The sequence below is a fragment of the Alligator sinensis genome, unplaced genomic scaffold, assembly GCF_000455745.1.
Source record: "Alligator sinensis unplaced genomic scaffold, ASM45574v1 scaffold135_1, whole genome shotgun sequence".
Lineage (NCBI taxonomy): Eukaryota > Metazoa > Chordata > Crocodylia > Alligatoridae > Alligator > Alligator sinensis.
Window position 1 is genome coordinate 976645 of NW_005842293.1, and position 17135 is coordinate 993779.

Consider the following 17135-nt stretch of genomic DNA (forward strand, 5'->3'; position numbering starts at 1 on the left):
GGCCCTGACAATCTTCACCCCAGGGTACTCAAGGAGCTGGCGAGCATCATAGCCCAGCTATGTTGGCTAGCACTATGGAAGAAAGAGACTTGGGGGTCATCATTGACCACGAGATGAACATGAGCCTGCAATGCGATGCGGCGGCTAGTAAAGCAACCAAAACACTGTCTTGCATCCATAGATGCTTCTCAAGCAAATCCCGGGACGTCATTCTCCCCCTGTACTCGGCCTTAGTGAGGCCGCAGCTGGAGTACTGTGTCCAGTTTTGGGCTCCACAATTCAAAAAGGATGTGGAGAAGCATGAGAGAGTCCAGAGAAGAGCCACGCGCATGATCAGAGGTCAGGGAAGCAGACCCTACGATGACAGGCTGAGAGCCCTGGGGCTCTTTAGCCTGAAAAAGCGCAGGCTCAGGGGTGATCTGATGGCCACCTACAAGTTTATCAGGGGTGACCACCAGCATCTGGGGGAACGTTTGTTCACCACAGCGCCCCAAGGGATGACGAGGTCGAATGGTCACAAACTACTTCAAGATCATTTCAGGCTGGACATAAGGAAGAATTTCTTTACTGTCCGAGTCCCCAAGGTCTGGAACAGCCTGCCACCGGAGGTGGTTCAAGCGCCTTCATTGAACACCTTCAAGATGAAACTAGATGCTTATCTTGCTGGGATCCTATGACCCCAGCTGACTTCCTGCCCTTTGGGCGGGGGGCTGGACTCGATGATCTTCCGAGGTCCCTTCCAGCCCTGATGTCTATGAAATCTATGGTGACCTTGCCAGTTTCCTGGAGGAAAATGAGGCAGTACTTTGAGGTTGATGTTGGGGTGCTCCCTCCTGTCCAGAAGCTGCCTCCACAGATGCCTGGCTCCCAGCTGCACACCCACTTTTTAAAAGTACAGGGTACCAGGAGCCTGACACTGGGGAGAGGACCCTTGATTGTGTGCTAATGGCACCTTGCACCTTTAAAAAGTGGGCATACAGCTGGGAGTGCAAATTGCACCCGTGGAAGGGCCCATGGAAACAACATCTTAGAGGCTCCCCACTCCGCAGCTGCATGTGTAGGTTCAAACTACTTTGTGTTACTACTTGCGGGTGGGATGGAGGGCAAGGCAGGAATTCTGCCCATGTGGGGGACGATCTGTAGACTTCTGATGTGGAGTTCCCCAGATGCTGGCCATTGGCAATTGCACAGTTAGGGTTTGTGGACTTCTATGCTTCATCCCCAAAACTGCATGACTTGCCATGCACATGTGGCATGGCAGAAAACGTGATTTTGGGGATGGGGCATAAAATTCCTCAAACTCCAGTTACGTGATTGCCTTAACATCTGCCAGCAGCGTACGGTTGTTAACTTGGCCCTAAGGAGGATAGTCACATATAGTGGGTTAAGATTCCTGCTCCATTCTGAGTCACAAAATTAGACATTTCCCCATTACTACTGTTGAAACAATAACAACATTGGCAATTAAATAATTTAAAAATATGAATTAATAATTTTAAATCACTAAACTTTGAGATTACTAACATTTTGACTGAGGAGAAGTATTATAAACATGCCTCCTCCTGTTGGAGAAGGACCAAGTTGCTCTGCATCCATCTAACAGGTATACCCACTTCAGCCCACTCTTCTGAATCTAACAGCAAATATTGATACCAGAATGAGGTTCTGTAATTTTTATTAAATGCCTTTTATCATATCATGGACGTTGTTGTCCATGTATTAGAAAGAGAATTAAAATGGTGTTACTTTCCTGTTTCTTAGGACAGAGTTCATACAGAAGGGCAGAATATCCATTACAGGGGCTGGGTTGCTCAACTGCGTATTGGAAGCTTTTGCTCAAGCATTTCTCAATCAAGGTGTGAAGAAGGTAGGTTTGTTTATTATTTGTTCCTGCAATTACGTTTTAAATCCAGTTGGAGTTTTAAAATAGGGTTGGAATTTACACTTGGCTTCCATACCCCCCTTTAAAAGATTACATTGGCTTATTCCTGTAATGGAGAACAATAAATAAAACAAGAAATAGGATACAGTTTCAACATGTAATGGTAATTTTCGCACTGTATTTTAAAGCATAAACCATGCCAGATCAATTTTCATAATTCATTGTTATCTCTGACTTCCTCTAGGCATTGAAACACGTTTTCCAGCTAATATTTCATTGTATCAGTTAATATACTGTAACAATAATAATGCAGTGTAGTTCTCAAGCACCTCTACATCCAGATACCAAGAAGTACTTAATGAATATGAAGTTGTATTTTGTCAGACTTTTTTTTCTCAGTGATGTTGGATGTTTTCAGCAATTTGATAATAAGACTGACCAGTCTCCTTGTAATGATTTTATACAGATCAGTAATTCTGTTTTATCAGTAAAAAATTATAACAGGATAAAAGCTACTCTGCTATCCAGTAGTGCACCTCAAAGAAATTAGTATGCAGGTATCTTTAGTATTAGAAAGCCATGTTGTATTGATAATTTGGGTTTAACAATAAAATCTCATGTAATTGTTCACCATGAAATTGCATTATGTTGAGCTCTTACAGTTTAGAAAGCTGTGAGTAGAAGAAACAATGGTGAGGTCCAGCTTATTCCATATATACTGCAGATCTTTTTGAGCTAAAGGAAAGTAAAGAGAACACTGGAAAGGAAGCCTTTTCACTGAGAAATGCACAATTTGTGTGACACGCATTTCATTTTTATGATGTGCACAGGCAGAAGCAGGTGAATGATTATGGTGCATTTTTGTCATAGGGGAAAGACATGAATTGTACATGGCACAAGAATGTAACTGACCTGGAGTTCTGGGTTATCTTTTACTGTGCTTTACTTCTCTACCAGAACTAACCTGTCTGTCAAAAGATCTCGAAGAGCTGGGCTATCCAAGGAGTCTCTATTCATTGATGGCTACAAGTGATTTTTTTCAGAGTGGGATTTTCAAAAATGGTCAGTGTTAGCCTATTCCTGGTCCCCTTGGGTGCCTATACGTGTGCAGCGAGGCTGCTCTGATGCGCTGTAATTCTAATGATTAATCGAGTCTGCTGAAGCATGGTATTTACCGCACTCCAGCAGACTCCAGCATCTTGTGTATTAGTGTCCCTGCACTGAAAAATGGCAGTGGGGCGCTTTAACTAGAGCTTATTCAACGAGCTTTAGTCAAAGCGCCCTTACCGCCATTTTTCAGCGTGGTGCTTGCTGATGCATGAGACGCTGTGGGCACTTTAATTAGAGATGCTCTCAGAGCTGCTCTAATTACAGTGCCTCCCACTCCCACAGCACATGTATAAAAACCCCTAGATGTCAATGGGATCTTTTGTCAATATTTTGTCAATATTTTGCTATTGAATCAATCTTTTGCTATTCAATCAATTTTGCTATTCAATCTTTTGTCAATATTTTGCTATTGAATCTGTGGACCCCAGGTTGAAAACCACTGTTCTAAAAAACACAGATTGAATATGGCCCTGTGTACATGTTAGACTTAAGGTGTGATTAATTAATCAATAACTGGTGTGATAAAAAGAGGAATAAGCTACAAAGTTATTCCACATATTTAGCTGCTTCCTATCATGCCATTAATTGAATGTGTGGCCAGGGGCCTCTGTGGCTGGGAGCCCTGTCAATTAATTGGTGCTCCCAGCTGTGTGGGCTCACATGCACTCCTGAGCTTGATAGCTCCCAGCTGACAGGGCTTCCAGCTGAAGGGGTGCATGGTGCACCCCTATGGCTGGGAGCCCCATCAGCTCCCAGCTGTGGGAGCTTGTTTCTTGCTGGTACAGGGGGAGCCTAGGATTGAGTTGGCACATGTAGTATGGCAATTGTGCGGATTGCATATTAGATCCCATCACACCTTTTACCGTCATGTGTTGAGGGGCCCTAAAGGACCACTCTAATATTTTGAAGGTTTCCATACTGGGGGTTGACTATATTCCCAAAGCCAGTGCTGAGCTGAAGAGTTATTCTTATAGAAGTATCCACTGTTCAGATTTCATCCACTGATGATTCAGTTAATCCTAAAGACAGAATCTTGAAATCATTAATAAGGATAGTCCTTTTATTCTTTAATGAATTGCCTTTTTCTGTATTGGAGAAGAAATTATGAAACAATCCATTCATATCTATTAAACCATCTTGAGATGTTGATTTGTATATGTATATGTATAAATTGGTATATGGTATTCAGAAAAAGCACTTTTTCTCTTTACATCTGATATTTCTAGCGCTTGTAATCAGCAGAACTATAGAACAACAAACCCAACTATGCCCCACTCTTTGTCTTTAGCCACCAGTCCCCTTATAAACCCACTTCTGTTTTTAGTAAGATAAGGCTTATGGGAAGGGGGTGAAAGGCAGCAGTGAGCCTGGAGAAGGCGGGAAAGGAGTAGGAGATAGATTTCAGGTAGGATCAGAAGAAAATGCTACATTAATATTTATACTGTGAATTGACTACACTCAAACTTCTGTATTCACACACAATCAGCATTAAATATCGCTGTTCCTATAGTAATAAAATAAAGGTACTTCTATTCAGAGAGCATTATAGAAGAAAAAGGTGATTTGACTCTCTCAGTATATTTCACTATTGAGATACAATCCCACTAACTTCTATAAAACCGTGTTTTTAAAATACAAAAAACGAATGCCAGTGAAATCTATGGCTTGACATAGCTCTGAATTTTTTTGATTTAATTCACACGCTGAACAAATATTGTACCTGAAGATGGGGGAGAAGCTGTGAAGTTACTTAGGTATTGATTTTAGTTTGTAGAATGTATGAGTTGGAGCTTGAAAACTGGTCTTAAACTTGAAAGCTAATTTCAGCGTTAAACACAGAGAGGTGCTGGCCTGGTTTTCTACTGTCCTGAGTTTCCCTTATCACGCAGATAGCGTAAAAGGTTCCCAGGGCAGGTGCAAAGATCCCCAGGGAATACCTCTTTGAAGAACAGTGTTCCATAGTTAACATAGAGCTGACAGAATAGCTCCTTTTAATGTTAGGTGTATGTTGGGGAAAGGAGGAGGAATGGAAATTATTCTTGGCTGTCCAGGGCTAATCAGAGTATAAGTAAGAGCAGTCTTGTGGAATACAAGGAATCCTTACAGCATCAACACAAGTGTGGGTCAATGGAGAGTTGGGTCCAAAATCTTTTTATTGAAAGTGTATCTATTTGATGTTGTGACACATGAATATAGATATGTAAAGTCAGTGTAGAAACTAAAAAATGTAAAGAGTTTTCCTCTGCTAAAAATATCCTGTAGATTTTGTGCATTTATGCTTATGTTGATATGGCTTTCTGTATGAATAATTCAGAAGTCTGGGCAAATATGTCCAATGAATCTCAAATATCAAAACAACATGTTCTGGCATCTATTGAGGACACCTTCTGGCTGACATCAAAAACTGGAGGAGAGACTTATTAAATATTGTGCCGAGACAGCAGCTGAAAGATGCTTACTACCTTGAGGGGAAATGGTGACCAATATGTCAGCTTGTTTTTTACCATACTTCAAAAAAGTGATCTAATTGGTTTATAGGTTCATTGTATATAATTTCCTCTGCAGATGATCAGCAATCTGCCATTTGTGTTGCCAAGTAAAGTATTTCAAGGCTATTTAATAAAATGATGAACTTTAGCAGCTTTGTTTTTCTTGTTGCCTTGATTCAAGCTTCATCCAGTGTCTCTAAAATGTTACCATTTTTTATTATTATCTTCTTATAGTATATTGATTAATTTTTGAAGTGTAGGCCAAATAGAAAAGTAATAGGATGGAAATATGAAGAACATTGTTATAGTGAATCTTAAATGACAAAATTACAGTGCTTGAAATGTAAATCATAACTAAATATTTGTTTAACCTCACAAATGTTTTATGTTATGGTTTCAAAAAATATGACAGATATTACGATGCTTCTTTCAGAGACTGTACAGTATGCTAAGCTGGTTAACAGAAAAAACCCAGCTAGGTTATAGGTTTTTCTATTGACAGTGGGAATGAATTTTGCATTAAAAAATGCTTCTTTCTGAGCGAATCAAACACGTGGTTTCCACTTAAGGTAAAATTCTTTCGTGCACCACTTAATCTCTCATTTAATATTTATGTACTTCATTAGATGTACATGGTGCTCTACAACCATAATACATGCCCTCTGTTCCAAGTAGCTAGATTAGCTGGAAGCTTACAATCCAGGGTGTCAATTTAGGTTCCCTGTCATGATATATTGTATGGTGTTGGGGTTCCTGTAGACTAACATTCATCAGGCTTCCCTTATTTTTTTTTAAATGGTCTTTATCTGCACTTGTCTTCTCCTTGATGCTTAATAAACTTTGATACTTGATGAACATACAACATTTTTGCAGTGAAACATTTGTGGTTAGAATATAGATCATCCATAAAGTTGAATTTGGAATGTATACAACTTCTGTACATTTGTGAATGCTACTTTTGGAGATTTTTCAGACTAGTACAGTAGGATTTAGTTTTATTACAGTAGAAAAAAGGATCTCTATTTTTTGGGGGAAAAAATGAAACTGTTCTATAGCTTGTCAGTCAGAAAAGCTTTTAAGCTGTATCTATAAGGTGGACAGTTTAATGGGTAGGCGATGTTTGTTCTTCATTTCAAGTGCATCATTGCACTTTAAGTAGTATAAATTTAGCCCCTTTAAGCTTGATCTCCTGTGGCTGAGATTTAAGTGTTTGAACTTTAGTTGAAAGGAATATATTGATTAGTCTTTGATTTAGTCATTCCCCACTGAAAAGATACCCTGTAATGACTTGTACCTGCCCTTTAGTATTTTTATTCATTTAATAGATTTCACTCTTCCCCTCTCCAACAACTTTGCCTAAAAGACTGCAGTACTATAAGGAGGAGAAAAGAAAAAGCAGCTGTCACACTGGGAACATAATTGATTCAATAAATAACATTTTTAAATTCCCAAGGCAAACCTCTGAGTCTTCGTTTATGTCAATTAGTGCTCTATTCTGTAAATGGTGGCATGCTTAATTTAAACTGATGGGCTAAGTTAGCCAGTTATTGCCTCTTATAGAAAGAGTAGTCACAGAAAATGAACTAATATATACATGTATAATATACATAAAATCTCATCTGATTTTTATGAAGAGCTGTGAAAAGTAGTCTTAAATTATTTTTTTTAAACTAAGTGTTGCTTTTTATTTTCAGTGACTCCAATTGAACAAGCATTTTGTTAGCTTGTTGAGCAGAAGAACATACAGGGTCTCGTGGAAGACCATGGCAAAATTGCCCTTTAACTTCAGAATATCACCCATAGGATGTGAACATATTCTAGCAAAGATTACAGCTGTGCAGATATTTTTTTTTTCTTTAGTCCATTGCCTGGACCAAAAAATGGCCCCAAAATTGAGAAGAATTTAGCTTTGGGTCAGACCCAAACAAAATGGAATCAGTCTTTTGCACTGAATTTGAAACACCTAAAAAGCATTTCGAGTCAAAACACTTTATTCAGTCCTCAATGGAATGCATTTTGGGGTATTCTTTTAAACTTTTTAATGTGTAAATTTGGTCCTGAAAAATAATTTCAAAATGAAACAATGCTGAATAGTCTTTTTAATCAATTTAATGTTATAATTCAGAGTTCATACACATTGATAACTGCTTGGCCACAGACTTCCTTTATGTGATCTTGGGCAAATTACTTAAGCTTGTCTTTGGAAAGAGAAGGGGAATGAACCTGCCTAGTCTTTACAGGACTTCACCTCAAGTTACTTCGTTCAAGTTAACTTTTGAGGAATGGATTAGAGGCCTTCTGAGGTTCCTTCCAGCCCTATTTTTCTTTGCTTATATGAACACCTTTTTTCCCCTAGTGAAGATGCAGCCAGTGTCTTTCAGCATGTCAGTTCCCATAAAAAAGATAATAGCATTATGAAAATCACATGAAAAAATATAATAGCATGCTCTACTTTGTGGGGTGCTTGGAAGATAAATACATTAACTGGTGAGGCACTAGGGTATCATTGGCAATTGGAGTACTTAAGAGATGGTCTGGTAGGCTGTTGTCCATTAGGGTGTTAAAATGTTGTTATCCTCCCCCCCCCCATGCATTGGCTAACTAACTAGGTCAGCACTAATGCCGACAGTTGTTTGCCCTTACAGGGTGCACTCTAAGGCCTGTCTTTCTTCCTTTGCCTGAGAACAAATGGAAGGAAAGTAGAACTATTTGCTGGTGTCTTACGGATTGCATAGGGAAGGTAACTTATTTCTCTTTTTCCCAGAGATGTGTAACTTAATCTGAGTCACTTTGTTTGTACAAGTTTGTCAGTGGTACCCAGAGTGCTGGATTAGTATTAATAGAAGTTGGAGTAAATGAATGCGTCCTAAAGGCCTTTCCAGTCCTGGAGATTAGACCACATCTCAACAAGCAGGGCATTTTTACATGTGCTACTGATACAGCGCCAGGCGCTTTTAATCAGTGAGCTGCACTAATTAAAAGTGCCTGGTGCTGCACTGGGAGCACATGAATCGACGGCTCAGCATGCCTCTGCGCTGAGAAAATGGAGGCGGTCTGCTTTGAACTAAAGCACATGGGACATGTTTTCTCAATGTGGAGGTGCACTGTGGCACTAATGCACTAGGTATGTAGCTAAACAGATCCAGCATTAACATTCCTTCCTCAAGGTTAAAATTGGTTCAGTTTTGCTAAATCTCTCCCAGGTTGTCTACATGCAAGTGTTAGAACATAACGGCCGCTGCTTGATCAGCAGCTCCCCTTTTGAAACAGCCCCAAATATACATGCATCTGTACCCACAGTATCACTTCCTTTGCAGGCTATTTCTGAAGAAATCCTTGTAGTCGTGTTGTAAGTCATAACTTCATTTTTGATTAGTGCTTGTTCATTGATCCTTTTGTTTCATTATAAAAATTTAAGCATACCTGGCTCTTGTATAGCTCTTTTCATTCTGGCATTTTCTGTTGCTTTACAAAAATGGTGTGTGTTATTAATATCCCCCTTTCCAATATGAGTGAACTGAGACACAGAGAAGTGAAGTGCCTTGTCCAAGCAATCCAGTAATAAAGCTGGTAAGAGAATCTACATCCCCCGTGATAAACGCTCCTCTACACTTTACTGTCCCCAATTAGGATAGAATGCTATGTTTAAAATACCGTATAACTCCTCCTTCTCATTTTATACCTGTCATGCACATCCAGCAGTATAACAGCATTCCTGTAGATTCAGTACATAACTACAGTTAATGTCATATTATAATGGAGTAGGAGATTGTACTTTTAAAGATGTGACTAACTTCATGTTGCCAGGATAATCTGAACGTGTAGTGTGCTTGCATGCTGTCATTTCTTTTTAAATTTGTGCAATATTTCAGCTTTATGCAAAGTTGTTACTCCTATGTGTTCTTTACAGGGAATTAAAATAATGGAGACACTTCTACAGGAACAATATGGGTGCCCATTTTCGTAATAATGAACAATATGTATGTCATCGATTTAAAAAAAAAAAAAAAAGGTAATATAAACTATTTCTTCATTAATATATTCATGTTTCTACATGCAAGTGTGTATACATATGTATATTTTCATATTATGAAATATCGTTAGTACAGTTTTCAGGAAGAATACTGAACAGCTACTTTGTTAGGCTTGATAATACCAGAGTTCTTTAATATCAGGTTGTTGAAGATTGCTTTGTATGCTATCTTTTTTCCCTAACTTATCTATATCATGAACTTGATAGGCTTAATAAAATGAGATGTTCACTTTGTCTGAAGATCACTATTACTTGCAGAAAAGCAATCTCTTCAAGGATTGTCCATAGATGCAAGATTTGGCCAACTCTTAAAGCAGTTTCAGAATGAGAGCAAATGGCTATTGATTACCTCCTAATAAATGTTCTTCTAAAAGCTGTTTTCTGTGCTTTTACAGGAGGAAAAGTGTCTGTCTTAAGTTTCACCAGAGCAATATTTCTTTATTGCTATCACAGTTTCTACAGAAGTTATTCAAACTTTATTTGCACCATTTTAATTGAGGAAAGGGAAGATTTCAGATGCACAGCTTGAAGAGAAGATGTCCATTATCTATAAGTCCTTTTGGGAAGACTTAAGGAATTATGCTATTTAAAGGGACTTTATGGTTGTAATTTTGTAAATAGTATCATGGATTTATCCTGTTATGTCCAGCCACTAAAAGAGAACATGTGGCAAGAAAAAACCCAAAAAGCTATATATGCAATGAAGAGATCTTCTGTTAAACCAGCTGCCCTGAGTCTTATCAAAAAAGGTATGAAAAATGCTTGCGGACTGTTTGGTTTGAATCTTAATTCTTAGGGGCAGAAATTCTTCTCTACAGCAAGGAGAGAGGTAGTTAGCCATGTCTTCTACAGAAAGGATGATCTTCAGTAATCTGGCCAAAAGGGGAATGCATGTTAAAGAACTGCCATGCTGTACAGATTTAATATTTCCAACGTATTTGCAGAAGTTTAGGGCTGGAAGGGACCTCGTGAGACCTGCAGAACTTGGAAGAAAAAAAAAAGATTAAAGCTTCCTTCAGAAGTTATGTATGCAGCCCATTGAATTATGCAAATATTCCTTTGAATGTGAACCAGTACAAAGTTTTTCTGCCAAGTCCATAGGGAGAGCAAAACAGGTAGCTTGGAGATAGGTGTGACTATACCTGTTTGTAACCATCACTTCAGTGAAAAGAAAACTAATGATGACAATGAAATGTCAACATCAGGATTTTAGTGCTCATCATTTTGATAGAAACATCCAAGTTACATACCTGTGCCAGTGTGGTAGGATTCATTTGGAAGGATGTTCTACAGATATAAATGTCTCTGTTCTGGCAGATGTTCTCTTTTTGTTGCCTTCTGATAGGAGAAGAGGGAAACTAACGGGATTAGAAGGTCTCTGAGTAAAGTCCTTAAAGAAGGAGTGAGATCTTATGGACAGGGGTACATGCATTTCAGTAGAACAATTTTGGTTAAAACTTCCATTCAAGATGCAGGTAACTTTGTGTCAGAATTTGTCATGCCAAGTAATGCCTTTCTCCACAATTTAGGAAGTATAAAATGGTACAAAATGCTAGCATCTGAGCATGGGCTCGTCTCTCCTTGGAGAGGAGAAATTTTGGCAGATAATGCTGCTTTGTAAAATGCAAGAGTTAAGGATTTCTTAGGGTGATATCTTTTATTGGACCAATTGTGCTGGTCTTGCATTTGAAAGCTTGTCTAATTTTATCCCAGCTATATAGTTGGTCCAATAAAAAGACATCACCCTAAGAAGTTCTTGCCTAATCTCTGGACCTTCATGGGTACAATATTACTCCTACATTATGTAAAATGTTAGGATCTTTACTATCCGTGAAGAACAGATAGGCAGGACTTACTCTACTAAGTTGTTACTGGAACAGCTCAAAGACAGGTAGATATGGAGCACATTTTTAACTGGCTGATCAATTAGCAGTATATTTCCTTGATTAGGAAAATAGTTGATTTGCTGTTATTCATTATGTTTACCCATAGGGTGTGTAAAACTTTTGTGAAGAAAAATCTTCTCCAGTGTGAGGTAATAGAGCTAAAAAGGACTTGATCAGCTATCAGGCATACAAACAGAAGCAAACACTTGCAAACAATTTAAAAAGCGAATGCATCCTTCTGAAAAGCTGATCCTGATTTTGCAATTCATATATTCAATATTTTTACATGACAAAAATCTTATAGTTCATTACACTAAAGGCATGACATGGCATGCACTTCAGGTTGAAGAGGGTGAGTAAAAGGGCAAACAAGTAAGTGTAAGAAAGCATGTTCATGTATTTGAAAGCAATGGTGATGTTTTCTTTGACATGTCCATCACTGTAAACTTTAATTGATTCTTACATTTGGAATAATGTGCTTTATTTTTGTTTCCTATTGTTTATATTTTTCACAGAGCCTGTTAATCCTAACTAGGACATATTTTGGCTTTATTACACAGTTTTTAGTAGATTGGGTTGTGAATGAATAATTTAGATACAATAGACAAAAAAAAAAATCTTAGAGGATGACTCTCCCCAGGAAAAGCAGGGAGAAAGAGACCAAGAACATTTATGTGGTTACTTTACCTCATCAGCCCATTCACTATTACCGAGTCAGTTTGTGGAGGGAAGCTCAGCTTTTTCCCCTCCTTGCACTCTTTGTCCTTTGAGATGATAACCCTGTATATAATATTAGCCTGATTATGGTAACAGCTTTTGTTAGAAATATAACTTTATAAATACTGTAGAGATTCAAATAGGAAAAGTACATGGGATCCAGCTAACTGATTGGAGTGTGGGGGGACCCTAAATAATAATAAAATTAAATCTAATATGTTTCAGAGATACCACTTTGCTCCCTTCTTTGGGCCTATCTACACATTACATTTATGCAACACCGTGTTAATTGTGACATAAATGGCAATGTTGCTACATGTGCACCCAGTTATAGATTTAAGATGCCATAAAAATGTTCTACATTTAAGGATGGTTTGTATGGTGTATTAAATTGAACAAATGGTTTATTGTTGCTCCTGGCTTTGGGACTGCACCAGAGTCTCAGACCAACTGTGGTGCTGCCCTGGGGCTGGTGCTGACAATTGGCTGATTATTAGTTCCAGTTCTGGGATTGCACTGGGGTTTCAAACTGGTTGCAGTGCAGTCTTAGGGTCTGGGCCAACAGTAAGCTGATTGCACTGGGTCCTGCCAGGCTCCAGTCACCTGGCTTTCAATGTGATCCTGTGCTCCCCCTGCACTGCCAAGGAGAAAGGGCATAATTGTGATCTGATGATCTCTGATCTCAAAATTGCGCCTCCTGGTACATACACATGGCATGGCAGGAGGCATGATTGTTGGAATTGAGGAGCAGATTCCCTGACACCTTTAAATGAACATGTGCCAGTGGCCTTTGGCAGTTTCTCTGTTAATATTCAAATGTAAATTCGTAACTGAGGAGATTGGGCGCTTAGAAATACTATGGCGAAGAGTGGTGAATAAATATGTAGCTTCTTTATGAAAGTTTGTCACAATGATTAAATTTAGGATGCTTAAATCCATTTTAGGGCTCTAAAGTAGGAGGATTTGCAAAAGTGCTGAGCACCCATTGGCTTCCATAGAAGTCGGGGAACCTAATTTTATGCACCCAGGGTCTGACTAAGGAAATAGCTCCATTGACTTCAGTAGGGTTTGAATCAGACTCATAGGTTTTGAAAACCTTGGTTATAAGGGCCCATGAAGTCATGTTTCCTCTATTTGCCTAATGTTAGTCTCTCTAAAAGGTGCTACATTCACAATCCAGTGAAACCTTTAAAAATTGAATATTTTGTACTCAGGACCAATATATCTAGAGCAAAATCATTTGCTTAATTTATATATTTTTCTGTGGAACTTTCCGTCAGTCTAGATTAGGTCTGTGCTTCAAGGCAGCTTTCAAAAATCCCTTTTGTTAAGCATGACTTTTATGTATTTTTTATCATTTGTTTTACAATCCTAAATTTAGTGTTCTTTTATGGATTGCTTTAATGCTCTAGGGGGTGGGTTTAATACATGGTAATAAATTACTTGAACCATTTTTTGTTTACAATATTTTTTTAAAAATTGGAACAACAGGAAGAGCCTTACATCTAACATAAGCTCTCTCTCAGCAACTGGAGAGACCATGAGGGTAAAGAAGGGCAAATTTTATTTCAAAATGAAGTATATAATTTGTCTTAACTATATTGTGTTTATGAGCTTTGTCATGATAAGATGAAAATTAGTTAATTTAACAGAGCAGTATCAGTCCTTTGGCTAATGCACTCATTAGTACATTTCAGATAGCTAATTGTTTATGGCAGCATTAGCAATCAATTTTGTATATTTATTAGATACACCAACTGCTACTGTAGCATGTGAAAGAAAAATTTGAAGGTGGAACAGTGATTTAGGTCATTCATTTTGACTAGCAGTTTTCCACATATGATGGGAGAAGATGCTGAATTTCTTATATATTATGTATGTAAATGTATGTGAACTGTTGGATACACAGCGTTGTTTTGTATACAAAATATTACACTGTGAATATTTAATGTATTCCAATACCATTGTACTTACACTATATAACTGCGCAAAAACTGCTTGACCGTGAAGAAAAATATAAAATGTGAGAGCTGACTACATTGGCAAGTATCATCACACCTCTGTACATCCTCAAAATAGTACCCATCATTATATTGCAGTTGTCATAAAATAAAATTACGAGAACTCCTATGTCTGGTCTGCGTGCTGTCATTTTTACAGATTCAAACTAAATGGCTTGTGCATATGTAAAATGCAAGTATAAACTTTGTAGTTTCCAGTTCCATCGAAATAGAATTAATGTAAATGTTCTGGGGAGCAATTCTGCCCATAAGAGCATGTGGATTTATTTGTACAAATACTAATGTTCACAGCTATCCTTACCTGAAGTCAAACAGGCAGGCATGTTTACAGATGTGAGCTGTGTGTCATTCTTAGCTAGTTTAAATCTGCATACCATTATTTAAATTAATAAAGCTGTGCAGATTAACAGCAATGGAAAATCTGGATCCATATGTTTTGTGATATAAAATCTGCAACCACTGTAAGACACTCCTTTAAGGACTATTGTATGTCTAATATTGGCACAGCACACTGAAATTAATCTGATTTGGTCTTACTTTGCTAGTTAGCTGAACTTTTATCTTTACTTTGAACATTGAATGATAAACACTTATGAAATGAAAGGAGCCCTAATGCCCAACATTACATGCAATTCTTTAGTAGACTGAAGTTTTTTTTTTTCCCTTGCATGTAAAGACTGCTCCTTAGAAGGGAAATTATTGAATAATTTCTCATAACCCAAAGCTCTTTCCTGTTTCAAATCGCCTCATGAAGTTGGAGACTAGTGCTTTGATATTCTTTCACTACCTATACCATGCCACTCACTGGGTTTTGGGTTTGTTTTTTGTCTTTAAAAGCAGATTTCTAGTGCACTTCATTTGCAGGGGGAACTTGGACTGGAAGGTTGGTGCCTTGTTCTGACTCCAGCATTTCCATTTCTTCCCTAATTGAAGTGGAGCCATTTTGAATTTGCATGGGGACTGTATTGTAGTCTCATTATTTGGCTGAATCAAGTGATAGGATAGGCTTTGTTAGTGTAGCAGGTATAAACAAACATAAACCAATATCCCTGAGCTGGTGAGTTGTGACCTTTAAGGCCTTGCTAAACGTTCAAATTGAAACTAGATATAAACCAGCTATAGAGTTGTTACACATTTTTAAGCACTAACTTTGTACCTGGTTGGCTTTTTGTGTAGCTGGACAGTTATTGTTATGGCATGATAATTACTTTGTAAGCATGGCTGATTATACACCTTTCAAGGTGTAGGAACAGCATACCCACTTTTGGGGACTTCTTCCTGCTAGCTTCCTCATTCCTGTGGGCTCTCCCCCATCTGTACTTTTCCCTGCCACACCTTGATGGAACGAGTAGATGAGGAGATGTGTTTGGGCCAGGGCCTTCCTGGTCTTGGCTCAGTTTTACTCTAGCTGTGCAGAACCCACTAGTCAGGGCCGCAAGCTTTAGGTGCAGCAGGCACGTTGCAGGTGTGAGGGTCTACCACCACATGTCTTTCCACCACCTTTCAGTCCTTGCTGGCTTCTCCCTGCTGGGCTTGGTGTTAACTTCACAGTTGCTGTCCTCTGCCTTCCCATTTGTGTTGAGGTTTGCAGCGCTTCATGAGCACCTACCTTTCTGTGGCTTCTACCTCCCTTATAGCCACTGGCTATAAGTGAGTTAGTGGCTGACATGCAGTTTAACTCTAAGCCAAAATGATCTACCTTGGGTTCATCTTACCCTGGGACAGCACTCTCCAGCCTAAATTACAAAGAATAAACAAGTTCCAGAACTTATCTGGTTCCCAACATAGTGTCACCAGTCTTCTCTGCCCGGTTGCTGCCTGGAGCCACTTCTCTCCAGCTCTGAGTTTAGTTCCTCTACTTCTTTGCAGGGAGCTCCTTTCCCTGGGACTCCTGTAGCCAGACTGCCTCTCTGGCCAGAATGCCCCTTTGGCCTGTTGCTTGAGTTTATAAAGGGTGATGCAGGTCACCTGACTCTTCTACTTCTGCTCTTGAGTCATTGGGGTGAATGCACCTGGATCCGGCAGGCATCTTGTTTCAAGCCCCTCAGCCTGTTAGTGCGCTGCATTAGCACCCAGAAAACATGTGCAACCATGTGAAAATAACATGGGGGTAAGTGGGGAGGAGGGTGTGAAGGAAAGGCATTGCAGCGAGAGGGCAAGAAAGCATTTGGGGAAAGGGGAGTGAGCCATGCCCAAGGCAACCAGGGGGATGCCCTCAAGGGAAGGGACAACCTGGGAAACCTAAGATGGGGCAAAGGGAGGGGATGGGGAGCGAAAAGGAAGAGAACATGGAGTGGGGGGAAGCCCATGCACCATTGCTCCTCTAGTGATGGGGTAGAGGTTCCATTGCACTGATTGAAATTTATTGAATGATTAACCAATTAATAGTGTAATATATGTAATGTGTAGTGGGGGCTTTAGAGGGGTCCAAAAGGTGATCATGGGGATTACAAGATGCTGAAAACTTTATTAAATAAAGACCAAAGCAGGGGAAATTTTGCTTCCCCACTCACTACACAACCTTACACTTTGGAGCCAGGTATGCTGTGTCAAACTGGAAGCATGCACATCAGTGAGTTGCAGTTTATCTTTGAACATTTCACTGTTAATTCTGGAATAAAAGTGTGGGAGTGGCAAGAAGTTTTGACTTTGTCCACCAAGAAATACAGATCTAGGTGATCTGAAGTGCACACTGAAGCAAACTTTCAGTGTCTATCACCAATGAAGTCTAATTTATTTTGCATTCTTTGTTTCCTGTATGAACCGTCAGCAATAGAAATGATGGGCAAGATACAGTTTAGATTTTTTTTTTATGACAAATGTTACAATAACTTTAAATCAGTCTATTGCTACCATTTCTGCACTAATGAGCTTCATGGATATTGTGTCTCTTGCTAGACAGGTTGAATTGTTTTGTCACCATGACTACCTCTGATGAGCAAAATTGTTGGTCACTTGGAGATCAAAGTAGTTCTTCTCAGCCAGGCTTATGAAGTC

General features: G+C 39.0%; 1 protein-coding gene across 7 annotated transcripts in view; it reads left to right on the forward strand.

Moving 5' to 3' along the window:
- The window catches only part of PRELID2 (PRELI domain containing 2), an 80115-nt gene extending 65870 nt beyond the window's left edge, over positions 1-14245 (forward strand). For 3 of the 7 annotated variants that reach the window (XM_025209543.1, XM_025209537.1, XM_025209540.1), the window contains exons 5-7: positions 1762-1867; positions 9392-9493; positions 9910-14245. In XM_025209543.1, the coding sequence (XP_025065328.1) occupies positions 1762-1867; positions 9392-9448 (163 nt within the window). In that variant the 3' untranslated portion in view covers positions 9449-9493; positions 9910-14245. The other 4 variants (XR_003095125.1, XM_025209538.1, XM_025209539.1 and 1 more) reach the window with 4 other exon arrangements.
- Positions 14246-17135: the final 2890 nt, after the last annotated feature.